The sequence below is a fragment of the Limanda limanda genome, chromosome 21 (genome assembly GCF_963576545.1).
Source record: "Limanda limanda chromosome 21, fLimLim1.1, whole genome shotgun sequence".
Lineage (NCBI taxonomy): Eukaryota > Metazoa > Chordata > Actinopteri > Pleuronectiformes > Pleuronectidae > Limanda > Limanda limanda.
Genome location: NC_083656.1, coordinates 3,797,540 through 3,815,906, shown reverse-complemented (window position 1 = coordinate 3,815,906; position 18,367 = coordinate 3,797,540). Strand labels below are relative to the sequence as shown.

The following is an 18,367-nucleotide window of genomic DNA, read 5'->3' as shown; positions in this document are numbered from 1 at the left end:
ATAAAACATACACGCTGAGGTAAAATCCACAATATGCAACAATAAGTAATTACACAATTAAAAGAAGACAGAAAAGGGAATTAGATTAGACTATTCCAGATGATGAGTATCCAGTAACCAACGTTTTACAGATTAAATGGCAGTTTGCCAAAAGATCTGAATTTAAATACAACCATGACGAGTTACTCTGAACAATATTAAAATTTCACCAAATTAGAACATACAAAACTAACAAGCAGAAAATGGTGACTACTTATGAGAGTTAGTAAATTGATAATAAGTTTTCCACATATTTGTATTCGGTTTCTTCCTATCATGCACATCTTTTTATTCAGATTTATTCAGATTTCTTGATTAAAATAAAAGTTTCTGTCGTCGCTGTAATTTATTTCCGGTCCCCGTTACGCGCCGTGTACGCGATGACATCAGCGTGCGTACGGAGGCCCCGCCCCCTGCACGTCGCGGAGCGTTAACGCTGAGTGTCACTTCAGGCGGAGGAGAAGAAACGGAGGAAAAACAAAGATGAGCGGCCGCGTGAGTGACTTTAAAACCAACATTGACACTCGAACACAAACACACAACAACAACAAACTGCTGGACGTTAAACACAAGCGACCGGAGGCTGTTTTTAACGCGTGAAGTGACCAGAACCGGCCTGTGTGGCAGAACTACTTGTCATTCAAAAGTTGGTCCGTAGCCCGGAAGTGGAAACCTTATGACCGGTCCGGCTGCGGCTAACAGCTGGTTTCAGCTTTAACTCAACACATCTAAACATGTCAGCAGAGTCACCTGCTTCTACTGGACAGGAAGGTGTAGCTGAAGGGTTTTAACTGTGTCTGCACCAGTCTGAATCACTGGTGGCTCAGGGGAGGGAGGAGGGAAGTGTCAGATAACAGCAAGAAACGGCTCAACGTGAACAGCAGGACCAGTCAGATGAACTGGTCAGGGTTCCTACGGTCATGAAGAACCTGGAATAGTCATGGAATTGTAAAATGTGTATTTCCAGGCCTGGAAAAGTCCTGGAAAAAAATAAAATCCCAAAAGTTTTGGAGAAGTCATGGAAATTTGTTATATTCATATTTTCATGTCGTTCATTTACGCTGAGTTTTAAATAATTCATATGCTTTTAAAGAAATACGAATATATAAGCAGGCATACGCTCTCAGAGCTAGTATGAGAGCGTATGCGTAAGGTATACTGTATGCCTTGGAATTCTCATTGCTAGTTTAAATACTACATTTTGTCACGTTCTCATGTATGCACCGTGATTTCACAAAATGTTCAGACATGGAAATTTGGTTTAAAGTTGTTGAAAAGTCATGAAGAAGTCATGGAAATCCATTGGTCGAAATGTGTAAGAACCCATGTCAGAGGATCCTGGTTCCCAGCAGCTGCAGAGTCCACCCAGCGTCTCTGGTTTGGAACCAGTTTGGAGTTTCCCAGTCTAATACAGCAGCTTCATGAAGGTTGTTCAGGCTGCAACTAAAGATTTTTATCATTCTGAGTTTATTAGTCTAATGATTCTATTAAAGGTCCAGTGTGTAGGATATAGTGACATCTAGTGGTGACGTGTCTCACCTCACCCTCCACTTGCAAACGTCACATAGGACCTGTGGAAATCTTCAGTTGTATTAAAAACTTAAAAGGTGTCGAGTTTATTTTACTGTAAAAAACATGGCGGCCTCCACAAAGAGGACCCGGTCCGGATGTTGTTTTAAAGTATTTAAACATAAAAGGCCCATTCTAGGGTAAAGAAAAGAACAATTTGTACAATTTACATGATGGTAAATGGTTTTATATACTGGGACTGTTTCGTTCCTCATTTGCACTTTATATTTCAAGTGATTACGTGAACAATGCGAGGAATGCAATTTACATAATCTCTGGTGCATAGGAAAGACTATGCACCAGAAATCCAAAAGACTTTGGATTTCCTATGCTTTAAGAACTCGGCTTTAAGGTACAATTCATGGATCATAATATTATAATTACTCTTCCAGTGGAGGGGTTTTTTCACTTGAACAGAAATATATTCTCCCCAAACAAATCCCCATCGGTCGGGCTAAGTACAATGTTGTGGACTAATCTTTGTGACAGTGCTAATATTAATATTATAAAAGTTAATTAAAAAAAGGCAGAGGAATCTGGGTTTACTCCGACCTACAGGCGCTTGTCATTTAAACATAGAGTAGAATGAGAAGTCAGGGAGTGTCGGACCCTGTGGGAACTTTGCTGGTGGAAAGTAATAGTCGTCTGTGCTGAAGCTCCACAGAGGCTTTACCAGTGTGAACTGTGAAGTGATCGCCATAGCAACATGTATGTCATAGTGGTTTTTTTATGGGAAGTGGGAGCAAAGCCTCAAGAGTGCTGATTCACACGAAGTGGCTTTCTCTGTAGATGCACAACCGTCTGGACGTCTATTTGGATTGTAAACACTGTGAATTATTATCCATAACAGTCCAGAATAACGACCCTTGTAATATACGGAAGATGTTGTATGTTACATAAAAATAATCACTATACAGACACTATAATTTTCGATACACAGAACCTAAATTGTTTTGTCATAGACTGCGTATTAAGCAATTGCAAGTTAAGTTTTTTATTTGCCACTTTACTTTAATTTTAAGTAGCAGCTTTAAAAAATGTACATCCTTCAAATTAGAGCTGCAGCGATCTGTTGCTCAATTAGCTCAACAGCAACTATTTTGATCATTCCTTAATAGTTTCTCCAGCTTCTCAAATAACTTGGACAACATAAGATTTTCTACCTATAAGAAAAATATTGTATTTTGTAATATTCCACAGCCCGAACAACCAGTTGAGAATTTACTGTATTAATCTGTAATTTAAGCCGTCATTATCTGCAGCTCTATTTTGGATACTGTCTCTAGACATTTCCTCCCCAGTGAAGTCAATGTTTGCGTTATTTTCTCTGCTGTCTTTCCAGATAATGCAAGCGGCTCGATGCCCGACAGACGAACTGTCGTTGACCAACTGTGCCGTCATCAATGAGAAGGAGCCACAGTTTGAACAGTGAGTGGGATTTCCTCCTGATGCATGTAACAGTAACCATGGTGATACACTTTGGTATTTACCTTGTGCCCCCGTGTTTTAACACATTCAATTAAATAAGGAAAACAGATAATGAAGGTGCATCTCAAAATCCTCGTCAGCAGAGGGCAGCATTGTTGTCATGGAACCTGAAGAGAGATGTGGTTCAAAGTTTCGACCTAAACTGGGAAATTATTTGATCTAAGATCAAGAATTATTATTGGCAGAGATCTCAGAGGAACGACGTGATGAAGAAATATAAACTCATGATTGTTTCATGTTAACCTGCCCTAGTTAAACAACCAGTAACTTGTTCTGTACTTCTTATTTCCTTTTGTCTCCCTCTTGTTCATCCCAACGCAGACACGTGGCCGTGCGCAATTTAAACCACAAGTTTGTGTTCACCTTGAAGAAGCATCCGAGTGTCAACTCCGGGACCATCGCCTTCAGTCTGCCACAGGTTGGGTTCATCGTTTCACAGAAATATGTTGTCAGTTATTTGTCACCTGAGGGAAGCTGTGCGATGCTGGGCTCAGACATTTAAACGAATAATATAAACTTTCCCTTATAACTTACATTTTTATTCAAGCAGCTCTTCAGAGATTCTTGCTCTCCTCATGAACTGTTTATATTAATGTCGACTTCGGGCCTGGAAACTGAAGCAAATGCAGAAGTGCCTGAAACCTGTATTCTCTTGAAATGACCAGCAGATGTCCACATATCCACAGTTTTTCTTTAAAAAGCACCTGTGAATATTAAAATGCTGCTGAAGGCAGAAATCGTCAGTTTTCACATTAAAATCACATTTTTCTTCTTAACCATGAATGCAGAAGTAAACCTTTGAGCTTTCTTGCTTTGTTGTTGCTGTGGATTCTTTGCATGAACGTCTCTGTTTGTCTGAATCTGTCTGTTATTGCTTTCTCCTCTTTCACTTTGCCTGTCTCTGCCTGCTCTGCCTCGTCTATAAACTTGGCAGCCACAACAGCACACAGGTACGACTGTAGCCTCCTTAAAACGGTCTTATTTTACACCAGGTGTTCATTGGATAACAATGATTGAGTTGCCCTCCGGGGACAAATAAAGTTGTTTTGAATTTGATAAACTCATACTTGGCCTGGGAGCGTTCAGTGGACATGTAATCTACAGCTCTGAGTAATGTTATTCCAATATAGACAAATGTTGTGAAATAAGACCCAAACTGCAGAGGAACGTTGCACTGATGTCTCCCTGAAATGCGTAGTATGTTTATTTGTAGTTGTCCCTTGTCTGATATCTTTGCCTTATCGATGGCTGAATGGTAACGGAGTGTTTTTTCTTTTGCAATAATGTGTCGTAATAATGTGTTCTTTATTTCTTCACAGAGGAAGTGGGCAGGCCTATCGATTGGCCAAGAGGTTGAAGGTAAGGTTAGGTTTTACATCTCGATATTTTCTTGAATTTGGTCTGGAAAATGTTCATGACTGAAAACAGATAAAAATACAAATTTATCTGACTGGGTGGTCACATAATCAGACACATTTGAACATGCAGCTGTAAATCAACAGAATTTGAATGCACTCATATTTGATATTAGTATTTTAAAGACAAGCTCACACAGTTGTGTTTTCAGTGGCCGTTATCAGCGCCTAATTATAAAATCCAATAATTTCACTCCCTGTCTGTTTGGTTTCTCCACCTCCAGTAACAAACTACAAGTTTGACAAGTCCAAGCAGTGTATAAGCAGCATGACAGTGGAGATAGACTTCCTGCAGAAGAAGAACGTGGACAGCAACCCGTACGACTCCGACAAGATGGCCGGCGAATTCCTCCAACACTTCAACAACCAGGCTTTCTGCGTTGGCCAGCAGGTGCTCAGGGCTTTAAGGGGTTAACATTGTGCCAATGTCAAAGTTTAATTAAGTGGAATTAAAGACTTCAGATTTTGGAAGTGTCTTTTTTTTAATAATAAATCCATCAGAGAAAATATTTGTTTTTAAACAAATGTTTTTAAATGTAAGTTTGTTAATCTCTTTCCTGTCCTCATCTTCTTTTTTCTAGCTGGGGTTCAGCTTCTGTGATAAGCTGTTTGGTTTAGTGATAAAAGACATTGAGGCCATGGACTCCAGCATCCTGAGTGGAGATCAAGGCTCTGGCAAGAAACCGAAGGTATCAGGGGAACACACATGTCTATTCTGTAGCATTACAGCTTTTTAATTTACACAATTTGTGTAAATCTTGACTCATCTTCATCTTTTTTGTGTCTTTCCTCAGATTGAGATTGGTTTGTTGCTGGGAAACAGTCAGGTGATTTTTGAGAAGTCAGACACTTCATCCATGACTCTGATTGGTGAGTTCTGGAACAGAAATCACTCACTATTATTCTCTAGTTCTGTCCAAATTTTAAGATGTGTATATATATATATATATATTTATATGAAAATTTGTGCATGACTGATGGTCACTAATAATATATAGCATCATGCATTACGCTCAAGCTGAATAAAAGATAAACTTGTGAGAGACGAGTGTGACGTGAAAACCAAGTTGTGTCATGTGTAAGTTTCTCCAGGAGGGGGTGCAGTCTGACCACAGGAGTCTGACACTGTGAGGGAGTTAATTGTTTTCAGACTAAATGTAATTATCTATTTTAAATGTAAACGTACGAGCCGAGCATCATCTTCATCTTTTCACTTACAATTTGAGGACGTCTTGCTCGTCTAGTGAGAGCTGCACGTCTCAGTTAAAAGTCACAGAGACAGAAATGAATAAAAGGCCTCAGATGAGACTCAATAGAAGCAGAAGGAAACAGAACCATCCCGGATTGAGAAGAAATGAAAGTTGTAGCAGACACTAAATATTGTCTATTTATTTATACACTTTAGTCGTGTCTCCTTGTGACTGTGGTAACTTACAGCTTATTACTTAACATTAACATTTCAAATGTTTCAGTGTAGGAAAACCCTAGGATAACCCTAACCCTAACGTGCTCTTTAGTTTCAAACTTTTATTCACTTAATGTTTTTTGTGTCCTCCCTCCAGGGAAAGCCAAGACCCGAGAGTCTCGCCAGTCCATCATCAGCCCGGACTGGAATTTTGAGAAGATGGGCATTGGCGGCCTTGACAAGGAGTTCTCTGACATCTTCCGCAGAGCCTTCGCCTCCCGAGTCTTCCCAACAGACTTGGTCGAACAGATGGGTGAGGCCCCCTCCCTTTCTTTCTGTCTCGCCATGACTTATTCATTTGTTTATGTCCCGTTCTTCCACATTTTGTTCAGTTTCGCTGCAAGTCATCTGTATGATGAGGACATTTTCATTTTCACGTTTTCATCAAGTTGAATCATTCCAGGAACTCTGTTAAACAAAACAAGTTTTAAACACAATCTACTGCCAAATGTCCCTTTATTACTAAGTGGAATTCAATAAATCATTTAACATTATTTAGTGTTTAAAGATGAAATAAGCAGCCCTTTTTTTTCTCACTCAGAACTGAACCAAGATGGTGAACTGATTAGTAATTACTGCCAAAGATAATCACTGTTTTTACTTATTGTTCAGCTTGTGTTTAATCCGTAAATCAACATAATGGCAAACAAAACTTTTATTAATTCCTCTGTGCCGCCTCGACCGTGACTAAAATCTCTGGCATCCCCCTGACAGTGATCCCTGCACACACTCATTAATAGATCTTTGACAGCTGTCAGATTGTGATGATTCACTCTTCAAAGAGCTTCAGTTCATTTCTAATGAAAGCCATCAGCACAATAAAACACCCTCCCTTCCCATACACACGTGCACACAGCCACATCAGTCCTAATCCTTGATCCAGAACTCCTGTGAAAACCTGTTCTAACAACATCTGGACTTGGCGTATGCACACGTTGGTTTGAGTCGGCTCACTCACACCCTCCGTACCCACACTGCTCAGGGGCCTGTGGCAGTGTCCGGCGGTGTGCGAGCTGACCTTTAGCCGGGTGGTTGTGTGCAGGACTTGGCCTTTGGCTGTGGCCAGCTGGCGGCTGTAATGAGATGGCATGCTGTGATAGAGCATCCAGCTAAAGGTAAAGCTGTAATTGGCAGGCGTGGGGAGTGCAGGTGCTGACAGAGCGGCCCTGTGCATGTGTGCGTTGGACCAAAAGTTTGAAAGTTTCACCTTGTCTCCCCTTTGCTCCCGGAGAGGTGAAGCAGACAGACAGAAGCTTCAGTGCTTTCGCTCCCAGACCCCGACACAAGCGCATCACTTCTCCCCCCCACCTGTCATCCCGGCTGCTTTTCCTTCAGCGGGCCCAAATGGCAGCTCAGATGGTTATCAGGGGCCTCTCATTTAGTCTGGGCTAAATGTCATCAGGCAGGTGCAAAGGCCACTAAAAGAGCCGCACTGTGAACGTGGTGGAGCGGAGAGATCACCGTCTCCAAAAGCATGTTTTTATTGTGACGTTGTACTTTATTAGAACAATCACAAAGCAGCATGTTATTGATCCCACACAATAAAAACCTTGGAGTCTCGCTGCAGCTCAAAGAAAATATTGATCCAAAAAACACTGAAAATCATTGTAGAGAAGAAAATAACCATTTGATTACATTTTCTTTTTCATTTCAGAAAATGTTCAAGTTAAGCTGCTGTGACATGTTATTACATAACTAATACCAGTATTGAACCAGAAGAAAAAAGTTATCACTTTCAGTTCTGCTTCAGAACTGCTGGAGCTTTATGATGAGTAGGAACATTTGCTGCCCCGGTGCTTAGTGTCTCTCCCTTGATCGTCTGTCTCCAGGCTGTAAGCATGTGAAGGGGATCCTGCTGTACGGACCCCCAGGCTGCGGTAAAACCCTGATGGCACGACAGATTGGCAAGATGCTCAAGGCCCGGGAGCCGAAGATAGTCAACGGCCCCGAGATCCTCAACAAGTACGTCGGGGAGTCTGAGGCCAACGTCAGGAAGCTGTTTGCAGACGCTGAGGAAGAACAGAAGAGGGTGAGGACACTTTACAGTTTACAGTCACATAAAAATGAGTTTTTATCCAGGTTTCTACTGCAATCAATCCTTTATTATTAGACAAATAATGTTGACAAACGTGTAATTACAGCTTCCATATATGTAACCTGTGTTTCTACAACTTGGCTGAACTTATTATCTTCATGTGTTCTGCAATTATCCCCCTGGAATACAGAGAAGCATCTCATCAATCAAAACAAGAAGAAAACTAATTTCTCCAGGAGTGGAGAGATCTGTCCTTTAAGTAGACGCTGCTGTAATAGCTTTGATGAATTTCTGGTGTGTGTGTGTTTGATGAATTGAAACCCAGCAGTGATGTGTTTGGACGGTGAGACACTAGCGTCCAGCGTCACTCTTCACCACCTAATGAGGGGCTGGGTTGTCTTTGACCTCCTATTAGACCTCCCTCTAAAACAAACACACACACACACAAGCACACTCCATCCAGTGTGTAATAAGGACAGCTCCACACCTGCTTTAAATGCTACGTCTGAGACTGACAGGACTGAAGATGGAGAGATAACCCCCCACCCTGCAGCGCTCTTAGATTTTCCATCTGTCGACGGATACTTCTGGCCTCATGTATCTGCTGCTGCTGTAAACACATGTTATCATGTTGCATATATTCAGTATTATCTTTATCGTCCTCGTCTCTCTGCTGAGCAGCTCGGTTCCAACAGCGGCCTCCACATCATCATCCTCGATGAGATCGATGCCATCTGTAAGCAGCGTGGCAGCATGGCCGGCAGCACCGGCGTCCACGACACCGTGGTCAACCAGCTGCTGTCCAAGATCGACGGAGTAGAGCAGCTCAACAACATCCTGGTCATAGGTGCTCAACACACACACACACACACACTCACACACACACACACACAAACTCCCAGACTCTCTGATGTCATCTCTGAACACCTGCACTTATCTCCTCTGTCTCATCCGTCTTCTTCCCTCTGCTTTCCCTTCTTTTTCCCGATCTGTCCATCTGCTCCGGCCTCAGGGATGACCAACAGGCCGGACCTGATAGACGATGCCTTATTGAGGCCAGGAAGGCTGGAGGTCAAGATGGAGATTGGTGAGAAAAGAACCACAATTGCAAGATGGCAGCACCTGTGTCGGGATTTTTTTTGTTTCATGTTTGTACAACAGGAGGATTCATCATCCATCTGTATTTACAGTCTATGATCTATCTAGAGGTACTGCAGGGGGGTCGCAAAATCTTTGGTTAGACAATTTTTAAAATTTTGTATAATTTTGTATTTATTTTATAACCAATTTTTTTCCCACAAATTTAAATATCTTTAAATACACATTAACATGCATCCAACATATTGTGAGGCTGATATGACCCTCTGCCTGACAACTGCCATCCGTCCAAGGTTAGATAAGTTGTGTGCTTCCCATCAGCAGTGTTGCCACAGTTACTTTGAAAAAGTAACTAAGTTACTTTACAGATTACTTGATTTTAAAAGTAACTAAGTTAGATTACAAGTTACTTTATTAGTTACATTCAGCAGCTGCCGACAACACCCCCGCCGCCTCAACATAAAAATGACAACCGGTTTTGCCAACACTCAATTTATTAGAAGTGCATTTTTAACAGTAATGTTCACAACAACAACGTCAGTCTTTCTTGACTTCACTTAACATAAATACTTGTTTTTATAAAAAATAAAAGAATGACAGTCTTTCTTGACTTCACTTAACATAAATACTTGTTTTTCTAAAATAAAATAAAGACAGTCTTTCTTGACCTGACATATTTAACTGTTAACACTGTAATGGAAAAACGTTCTACTTATGATCTACATTGTTTATAAATGTAACTATTAAATTATTTTCAACATGTTTTATGAACATTGTATCTGTTGTTCACAGCATTAGAGAAGCAAGTGGTGGTTTCACAAAAAGCTGTTCTGTGAGGCAGCCCGGCATTGACAGTAGTAGGGATCTTGTTTATTATGGCACGAAACGAGGGCGATTCAACTTAATTGTCGCATAGGCTACATGACCTCACTCCCTGAGACGCCAGAAGAAAATCAAATATATTGTAACGGACTGGGTTTATGTTTATGTTTGGATTTGACATATGTTCAGTAAAACACTGTGTTGAAGGAGCGTTCAGATATCCTGAGGGTCAGTGAAGGGGTCGGGTGGGACATGTGACTGTTTGGACCAATAGGATGGGGTTGTTGGGGATGGCAGGCCCTCATTGGCTGGTTGTGTTGGGGATCAGGGGTCAATGAGAAAGTGAAGGGTTGTTGATGTGTGCGAGTGACGGAGTAAGAGCGAGAAGTGCACATGTTCGTGTAGATGGTAATAAAAGTAACAAAAAGAAGACAAAATAGTGACGCACAGTGACTTGGACGAGTTACTTTAATCTGATTACTAGTTTGGAAATAGTAACGCGTTAGATTACTCGTTACTGAAAAAAGTGGTCAGATTAGAGTAACGCGTTACTAAGTAGCGCGTTACCGGCATCACTGCCCATCAGGGTCCGACATCCACAGATGGCTTGAGGATTAGTCGGCCCTTCTATGTTCTTATGTTTAAAATAAAAACACAAATATGTGATTTACTTTAATAGCTCAGTGTTGTATGCAAGATGTATGTTTATCAGTGGCATGGCCACCCTGTACCTTGCACATGTTTAAATTAAAAACATGAATATATGAACCTGTGTAATATTTGCACAATAACAGGGTAGCTATTGTTTATACATGGCACTAGGCCCAGTATAATATAAAGCACAATTTTATACAATATATATAGTAGGGGGTCCCTGCTCCATGTCTCCACCAGTTTGGGGGTCCTTGGCCTGAAAAACATTGAAGACCCTTGATCTAGACAGGCAACATAAATGACCTAATGCACCAATTCAAGTACAATTTCGCAATTAAACTTACATTATCTTCTTCTGTCAGGGTTACCGGATGAAAAGGGCCGCATTCAGATCCTTCACATCCACACAGCGAAGATGCGTCAGTTCAAGCTGCTGGCTGACGACGTGAACGTTAAGGAACTGGCCGTGGAGACCAAGAACTTCAGCGGTGCCGAACTGGAGGGTCTGGTCAGGGCTGCACAGTCCACCGCCATGAACAGACATATAAGGGTCAGAATCCTCAAAAGACATTTCCTGTATCATGACTAACATGTTTAATTAATGTTTAATTAATGTCCATGTTCACTTTGTGTGACTGGGAATTCTAAGTTTGGGGTTTAAAGTGTTTTTTTTTAAAAAGGTGTAGTGATAAGTGTTTTATCAGGTGCATAGTTTTAAATTCAACACAACTCGGCAGCACACACAGATAAGGTGTTATCACACACATACACAGACACACTCACAGACACACACACAAAGCTGCAGATATTATAGGGTGATGATGAATAACAGACAAGGGGCCTTACACATGTCTGGTGACGTTTTACTTCACTTGTCGCAGCACTGATTCTTCCCGGCCTCCTTCTCTCTGTTTGACCTTTCTGCTCCGAGGGAGCACGTTGTCTCCTGACACACAATCGTCTACACACAGTGAAATCTCAACGTGCGTCACTTCATTTAATGGATTTCACTAGTGGGGGCACAGAGTTTATTTTCATGTTTGCTTCATGTGTTTAGGCCAGTACCACTGTGGAGGTGAACATCGAGACGGCGGAGAAGCTGCAGATCAGCCGGCTGGACTTCATCACTTCGCTGACAAATGACATCAAACCTGTAAGTTTCTCTACACAAAGGTTTTGTGAAACAATTTATTGTAATACAAAAACTAGGGACGCTTCGATATGGAAATTCTTGGCCGATACCAATGTTTAAAACCACAATCTAGCCGATAGCCGATACCGATACTATTCATTCACCCTTTTGTGCCAGGAAAATAATTAAATCATTATTAAAAAAACAACAATTTAAAATTACCACAAGGATAATTTATAACAGAACCCTTTTTACCCTGTCTAAAACAACCCCTCCTCAGATTGACCTGTTTTGAGTGTACCACCACCTAGGGATATAATCTGGATGCCAAATTGGCAGGCTGCAGAAAACATAGTGTAACGGACTGGGTTTATGCTTCTGTTTTGTTATGACTTATGTTCAGTTAAGACACCATGTTAAAGGAGTATTGAGATGTCCTGAGGGTCAGTGAACAGGTCGGGGTGGGGCATGTGACAGAGACCAATGGGTTGGGCTTGTGTGGGATGACAGGTTCTCATTGGCTGGTTTGTTGGGGGTCAGGGGTGAATAACAACATGTCTTCCTCTCCTCCAGGCGTTCGGTACGAACCAGGAGGACTATGCCAGCTACATAATGAATGGAATCATCCGATGGGGCGACCCGGTGTCGGCGGTGTTGGAGGACGGGCAGCTGCTGGTGAAGCAAACGAAAAACAGTGACCGCACGCCCCTCGTCTCCGTGCTCCTGGAAGGTAGAACACGTGGACATGAGCACACACGTCCTCAGTCAATGTTCAGCAGTTTAACACAAACTGAACTGCAGTATGTCCTGGTTTATTTGATCGTTCACAGGTCCACCGAACAGCGGCAAAACAGCGCTGGCCGCCAAGATTGCGGAAGACTCCCAGTTCCCCTTCATCAAGATTTGCTCCCCGGACAAGATGATAGGATACTCAGAGATTGCAAAATGTCAGGCCATCAAAGAGGTAACACTCGACAGCTGTTTATTTTGATTATTTTGTCCTGAAAGTCCTGAAACAAATGTCTAGAAAAGTTCAGGTTTTTTTTTAGAAACAGCTTTGAAATCAGACGGAACAAAACTTTACTAAAACCATTACTTTTCGTGCGTCCTGAAGATACATAATTCCAATTTGTGTGTTGGTTTGATTTAGACCTGATTGAACTTTTCTGTGATAGATATTTGAAAATGCCTACAAATCCCAGCTGAGCTGTGTGGTCGTGGACGACATCGAACGCTTGTTGGGTAAGTGTAAAATCCCATCTCATATTCTACTGCCAATTATTACATCTACAGTAGTTTATCTTGTCCAGGTGGAAGATAATGATTGTAAATATGTGTCATCAGACTATGTCCCAATCGGTCCTCGTTTCTCCAACCTGGTGCTTCAAGCTCTGCTGGTGCTGCTGAAGAAAACTCCTCCTAAGGTAATAGACTCTTGTTTTCTACCCTCTGTGGCGTTGCTAGTCCTCAGGTGGCAGAAAGAGGGCAGCAGATCATGTGGATGCCAATGCAAAGTCCTGTGAGGAATTGTTGGAGGTCTCTGGCTGCGACTGGCATGTGTGAGCGACTGTGTGTGAGTGTACGGTTATTAGCCAGTGTTTTGGTCCAGGCCTGTTGTGCTCCGAGTGAATGGTGGTGGTGGAGACCCATTTCTCATAGTCTCTTTGGTTGTAGCTTGTGTGTGTCTGTTGTTGATGGGTTTGTGAATGAGAGTATAGCTCACTATATGGCTGCATGTGCATGAGAAGTGGCGCAGGGCCTGGTGTTGAATGCCTGGCTGCAGTGCTCCTCTGGGGTTGTAAAGCGCTGGGCCCAGCGGGGTGCCTGGGGCCAGGGGAGGCCAGGGGGACACGGAGGAGAATGGGCTCTGTGAGAGAGCCAGGACCTGGCAGCACCACCGCCTGTGTGGCACCTCATCTGCATGCAGCATCACAACCCCCCCCGCCATGGGGGGGCAGCCAGCAGCCATAATCCCCCTGTCTTCTCGCCACTCCTCTGCCTCTCCTCCGTCGTCGTCTTCTCCTGGTCCAGCTCATCGGCTTAGTGGAGCCAGGGTTCTTTTGCCTCTCCTCTTTCTTCTCTGCTCCTATTTGTCTTCTCTTCTGTTGTTTCCTGATTCCGTCTCTTCCCTCTCTCTGTCTCTTCCCTTCTTTTCTGCGTGATCTGGTTCACTGTGGCTGAGATAAATATCATATACTATCATAATGCACCCTCACCTTTGCAATAGCTGTGAACACTTAAGCTCAAGACTGGAAACATTTAGACAAGGTGGTGGGAAGCATTTAAAACTCTGATATGACCAACACCCCCTGAAGAAACTGATTCCACTGGACGGTGGAAACAGTCTTTACAGGATTGTTCTCACCTGGTAAACCATCTTTTTTAAAGTCTTAAAACAGGAAGGTGCAGTTCCGTCTGCCTCCTCATTTCAGAAGGACTCAAACTCCTGCCACAGGGTATTTGAAGTGTTCATGATATGGTTGTTTCATGGAGCTACCGCCATCTCTTTTATTGTCATTATTGCTATTTATTCTATTCAAGACACCACAGCCATTCTCCCACTTGTAGTTCTGTTGAACTGAATTTGGACCAGGTTTCTTTCTTTTATAAATTGATGTGAAGTTGATGTATATCTCCTCCGTCCTATCATGGGTACTTTCTTTCTTCCCTGTTTATCATCAAATATATAAACTATTTGAAACGTAATGTTGTGTATAAGAAGTTGTTCTTTTGTTTAAGACGTGCTTCACCCGTGCGACAGTGTATTTGGTTCCTTAGAACTCCATGTGAGTCCATGACAGTAAAGAACATAACTCTGCTGGCATAGAATCAAGTTTACATTGACCCTTGAGGAAAGAACAGCTGAAGAGAATGAATGAATGAATAAATGTATGAATGAATCTGCTTCTCTTTCAGGGCCGTAAGCTGCTGATCATTGGCACCACCAGTCGAAAAGACGTCCTCCAGGAAATGAGGATGTTAAACACGTTCAGCACCACCATCCACATTCCCAACATCTCCAGTGGGGAGCAGCTGGTGGAGGCTCTGGAGGTAACGAGACAAACTGCAAAACACACACCGACACGTGCCCACGCTGAACACTTGCTGATGCTGTTCAGACCGGGCATCAGCTCTTTAGTTTTAATCCTTTTTATTGTACAATTTCTAAATGCATTTCCCAATTGAATTAATGAATTCACAGGTTTAAGTGCCCCCCTCTCTCTTTGCCCTCTCCCCACAGCTGCTGGGCAGTTTCCACGAGAAGGAGCGGGCCATTATAGCCGAAGCTGTGAAGGACCACACTCTGTGGATTGGCATCAAAAAGCTGCTCATGATGATAGAAATGGCCGTGCAGGTGAGAAAGAGCATCTCTTTGCACTGCTTGGTTTTAGCCGTGTTTCCTGAACCTGCTGCAGTGATGGCAGTCGTTGTTCTGTTGGTTTGGGGCCTGGCAGGGGCTCTCGCTGGCCTGGTGGGTTGCCAGGTCTGCACTATTCTGCAGATGATGGTGCTAAGATGCTGGATGAAGATGGTGAATTATATTTGCTAAGCATCAGCATGCTATGAGCGCATGTTAGCATGTTGACGTTAGCTTGAGGTCCCACCGTGCGTCAGTACAATAATCATATTTACAGGCTCCGAGATGTTTTTTTATGATAAATCTAATGTGGTTTCCGATAGAAAAGGTCAAGTTGACATGGGTGTCTTTAAAATGTGAAAAGCCAGGCTCACTCATCACTTCACGTCCACAACTTCCAAATTGGCTCAGCCCGTGTTATTGTTTTTCTAATAGTGTGGTCTGAGCTGGGGCGGCCTGTCCCTCCTCTTCCTCTACATCTCGCCATCAATCTCGACAGTCAACGGAATCTGTCTCTCGGGCACAAAACGCTGCCGTAGATCAGCGGGAATGAAAAACTGTGCGGCTTTGCTGATGATTTGTTGAGCTTTCCAGGATTCAGGACATTTCCAGTTCACAAACCTTCCTGCAAAACAGTCGCGGTCTAATACTCCTATAGTTATGAAACCACGTTCTTCTACACAGCGTTCCCAATGACATGAATGTGTTCTGAATCCCAGGGAAGGTTCTCATAAGAACAATCACACACTTCCTGGTTTCAGCTTACTCACAATTTACATCCGTCATCCAATGGGCTGACGGATGTACAGAAATAAGTGTAGTTGGTCTATTCACTTTTTAAAGTGGCCTCTCTGGGTTTTGTGGTTTGGCAGAAGAAATATAATTCTGTGCATTTTTCACATTCGAAATTGGTTTAGTCTTTTCTATTTTTACCCAATAAAATGAGTGATTAAAATTGTATTTATGGAGACAAATAGATTAAAGGTATAATATGAAAGTATTCTTCTTTATTTCGTGACCTATTTAATATGTTTGTTGACTTGTGTTCCTACATTATCCAAAATATCTCCAACAATGATAAATCCCAGAGAAACACCCAGTTTTATCCAAACAAGACGTTTGATTTCACCTTTTTATTACCTCATATCTACTTTACCCAACCTTTTGAAAACATTACTCACCTACAAAACACTTATTGAACAAACTTGTGACAAGAATTCTGAAGTTTCTCTTTAATACCGAGACAGTACAATGCAGAAGGAAAATGTTAAACCTAGCAAGGACATGGTTTTCTGTCTTTTGGATTGAGATTTTTGTTAGATATTGTTGGTTTTGGTTTGTTAATAATCACGTTTGGCCTGAAGCTGCAGTCGTATCAAAAGTCACCGGCGGGTAGGAAATAGCACGGGTAGACATCTAAATATAAATGCTGAGTGAGTTTGGCTACAGTGCCGAACAGCAGCACAACAGAATCATTTCTCTTCCGCTGCTTGTGTTTCACCGAGCAAATACATAACAAGAATATTAAGAAAGCGTATCTCTTAAATAAGACGTCTGTCCCTCCTCATCTGTCAAACTGTCCAAGAGATTTAAGAATGGACCCTGGTCCCAGAAACACACGTTCTCTCACATGACCAGCAGATGGCGACTCCACTGGTTTTACAAGATGTTTCTACAAAAGTCCAGTTTGTTATTGTCCAACGGTTCTAGTTCACGTCAAGAGTTCACCAAAGTTGAGTTTGAACTCAAGCCCCGATGCTGAATTTGCTCCGTGCTCGTGAATGAATCCACCGATTCCACTGAAATGAAATTTTATGGTTTTAGATGTGACCAGGTCTTTAGTTTTGGATTTTCCTCTGTGATGTCGTAAAAATTCTGTCTGCGAGTAGTGGAAACTGCTCTGCTGTGGTTTGGCGTCTTAAAGATTTTTAAAAACATCCTGGATCGCGTTTCATTGTCTCCAAACTACATGTCCCTGCAAAAACACGCCACTGCCATCAGAGTCGCTCCGTGTTTGTTGCATCGCTTGTTTTTAGTCTGTTTCTTCAGAATCATGGAAACAGGATTTTCATACTTTTTAGATAAATCTTATCTGGGGCCCGAGCGTAACCAACTTCCGACTGTTCTGTTTCGAGCGGACGTTTCTCATCCATTCCTCCCGTGGAAGGATCTTTCTGTTTTTAAAGCCCACAGTGGCGACTCCATCTGAAAACTCAGCTTCCACATCTGGTTTGGTCGCTGCAGAAATTGACCTAAATCTCACTCATTGCCTGGTGTTAATTTCTCCTGCTGACTGCGTGTCTGTGGGATGTTGACGATGTGTTCGGCCTGGTTGTTGGGCCTGGATGCTTTGTAATTGCTGTGGTATGCACCTATGTGGCCATGTTTTGCACCCTGCAGCCCCCACTCTCACACACACACACACACACACACACACACACTCACCCCATCCCAAGCCTAAAGAATTATGAAGTATGTGTTTGCCGAGACATGTTGCACAACTACGCACATACACATCCACAGTGAGTCTCCTGGTTTTCTCTCTGTCGTCTCTCCTCTCATTCCGATGTCTCTTCCCTGCTCTCACGTCTTAGTTCTCGTCGCTACAGGCGCTTCCAGACGCTCTGTAAGTTATTGCACAGGTTGCCATTAATTTGACTTCCTCTCCGATCCTCCAGTTTGTTCAAACTGAAGCACGAACTCCAAGACTTTACTTTTGGATACTCGGTTAAACCATTGATTGTTCTGAAGGAAAACAAGACCTGTTGGGAAATGTGAGGTTATTTTCCCGTGTTCGTACTGACACGTAATGTTTCTGTCTTTCAGATGGATCCCGACTACAGAGTGAGCAAGTTCCTGAGCCTGTTGACGGATGAAGGAGCGTAAGTATTTTCATGTTTCTCTCGTTTGTACGATTTATTTTTATCGTTACTTCAACAGTGATAAATAACGCACATTTTATGTTTTTTTTTCTTTTCGCAGAATTGTCTAGTTTCCATCTCTCTTGATCCTTCCTTCCTTCCTTCCTTCCTTCCTTCCTCCCTCCCTCCCTCCCTCCCTCCCTCCCTCCCTCCCTCCCTCCCTCCCTCCCTACCTTCCTTCCTTCCTTCCCTACTTCCTTCCTTCCATACTTCCTTCCCATCCCCGAAGCTCGGAGCACTTCTCTCTCTGCACTGCGGCTTCATGCAGCAGCTAATGACCAGGCGACCTCCTGTGATGATTAAGATGAGAAGAATATGCAGTGTGTGTGGTGTCTGTATATATTGTGCTTCCCAAAGACTGTGCTGTGATG

General features: G+C 42.6%; 1 protein-coding gene across 1 annotated transcript; it reads left to right on the top strand.

The window, feature by feature from the left end:
• Positions 1-473: 473 nt before the first annotated feature.
• On the top strand, positions 474-18,126 carry LOC133027658 (vesicle-fusing ATPase-like). The gene is made up of 21 exons (XM_061094730.1): positions 474-534; positions 2,951-3,036; positions 3,418-3,514; positions 4,416-4,455; positions 4,736-4,902; positions 5,093-5,200; positions 5,306-5,381; positions 6,074-6,229; positions 7,806-8,005; positions 8,693-8,858; positions 9,024-9,098; positions 10,948-11,135; positions 11,643-11,738; positions 12,291-12,447; positions 12,548-12,681; positions 12,893-12,959; positions 13,062-13,141; positions 14,634-14,768; positions 14,959-15,072; positions 17,902-17,957; positions 18,058-18,126. The coding sequence occupies exons 1-21, from the start codon at positions 523-525 to the stop codon at positions 18,065-18,067; spliced, it is 2,220 nt and encodes a 739-aa protein (XP_060950713.1). The 5' UTR covers positions 474-522; the 3' UTR covers positions 18,068-18,126.
• Positions 18,127-18,367: the final 241 nt, after the last annotated feature.

Excerpts from the sequence above, each read along its gene's own strand:
- LOC133027658 (XM_061094730.1), top strand. Across the intron at positions 8,859-9,023 it reads CAACAACATCCTGGTCATAG|GGATGACCAACAGGCCGGAC; the intron begins GTGCTCAACACA and ends CTCCGGCCTCAG. Across the intron at positions 11,739-12,290 it reads TGACAAATGACATCAAACCT|GCGTTCGGTACGAACCAGGA; the intron begins GTAAGTTTCTCT and ends CCTCTCCTCCAG.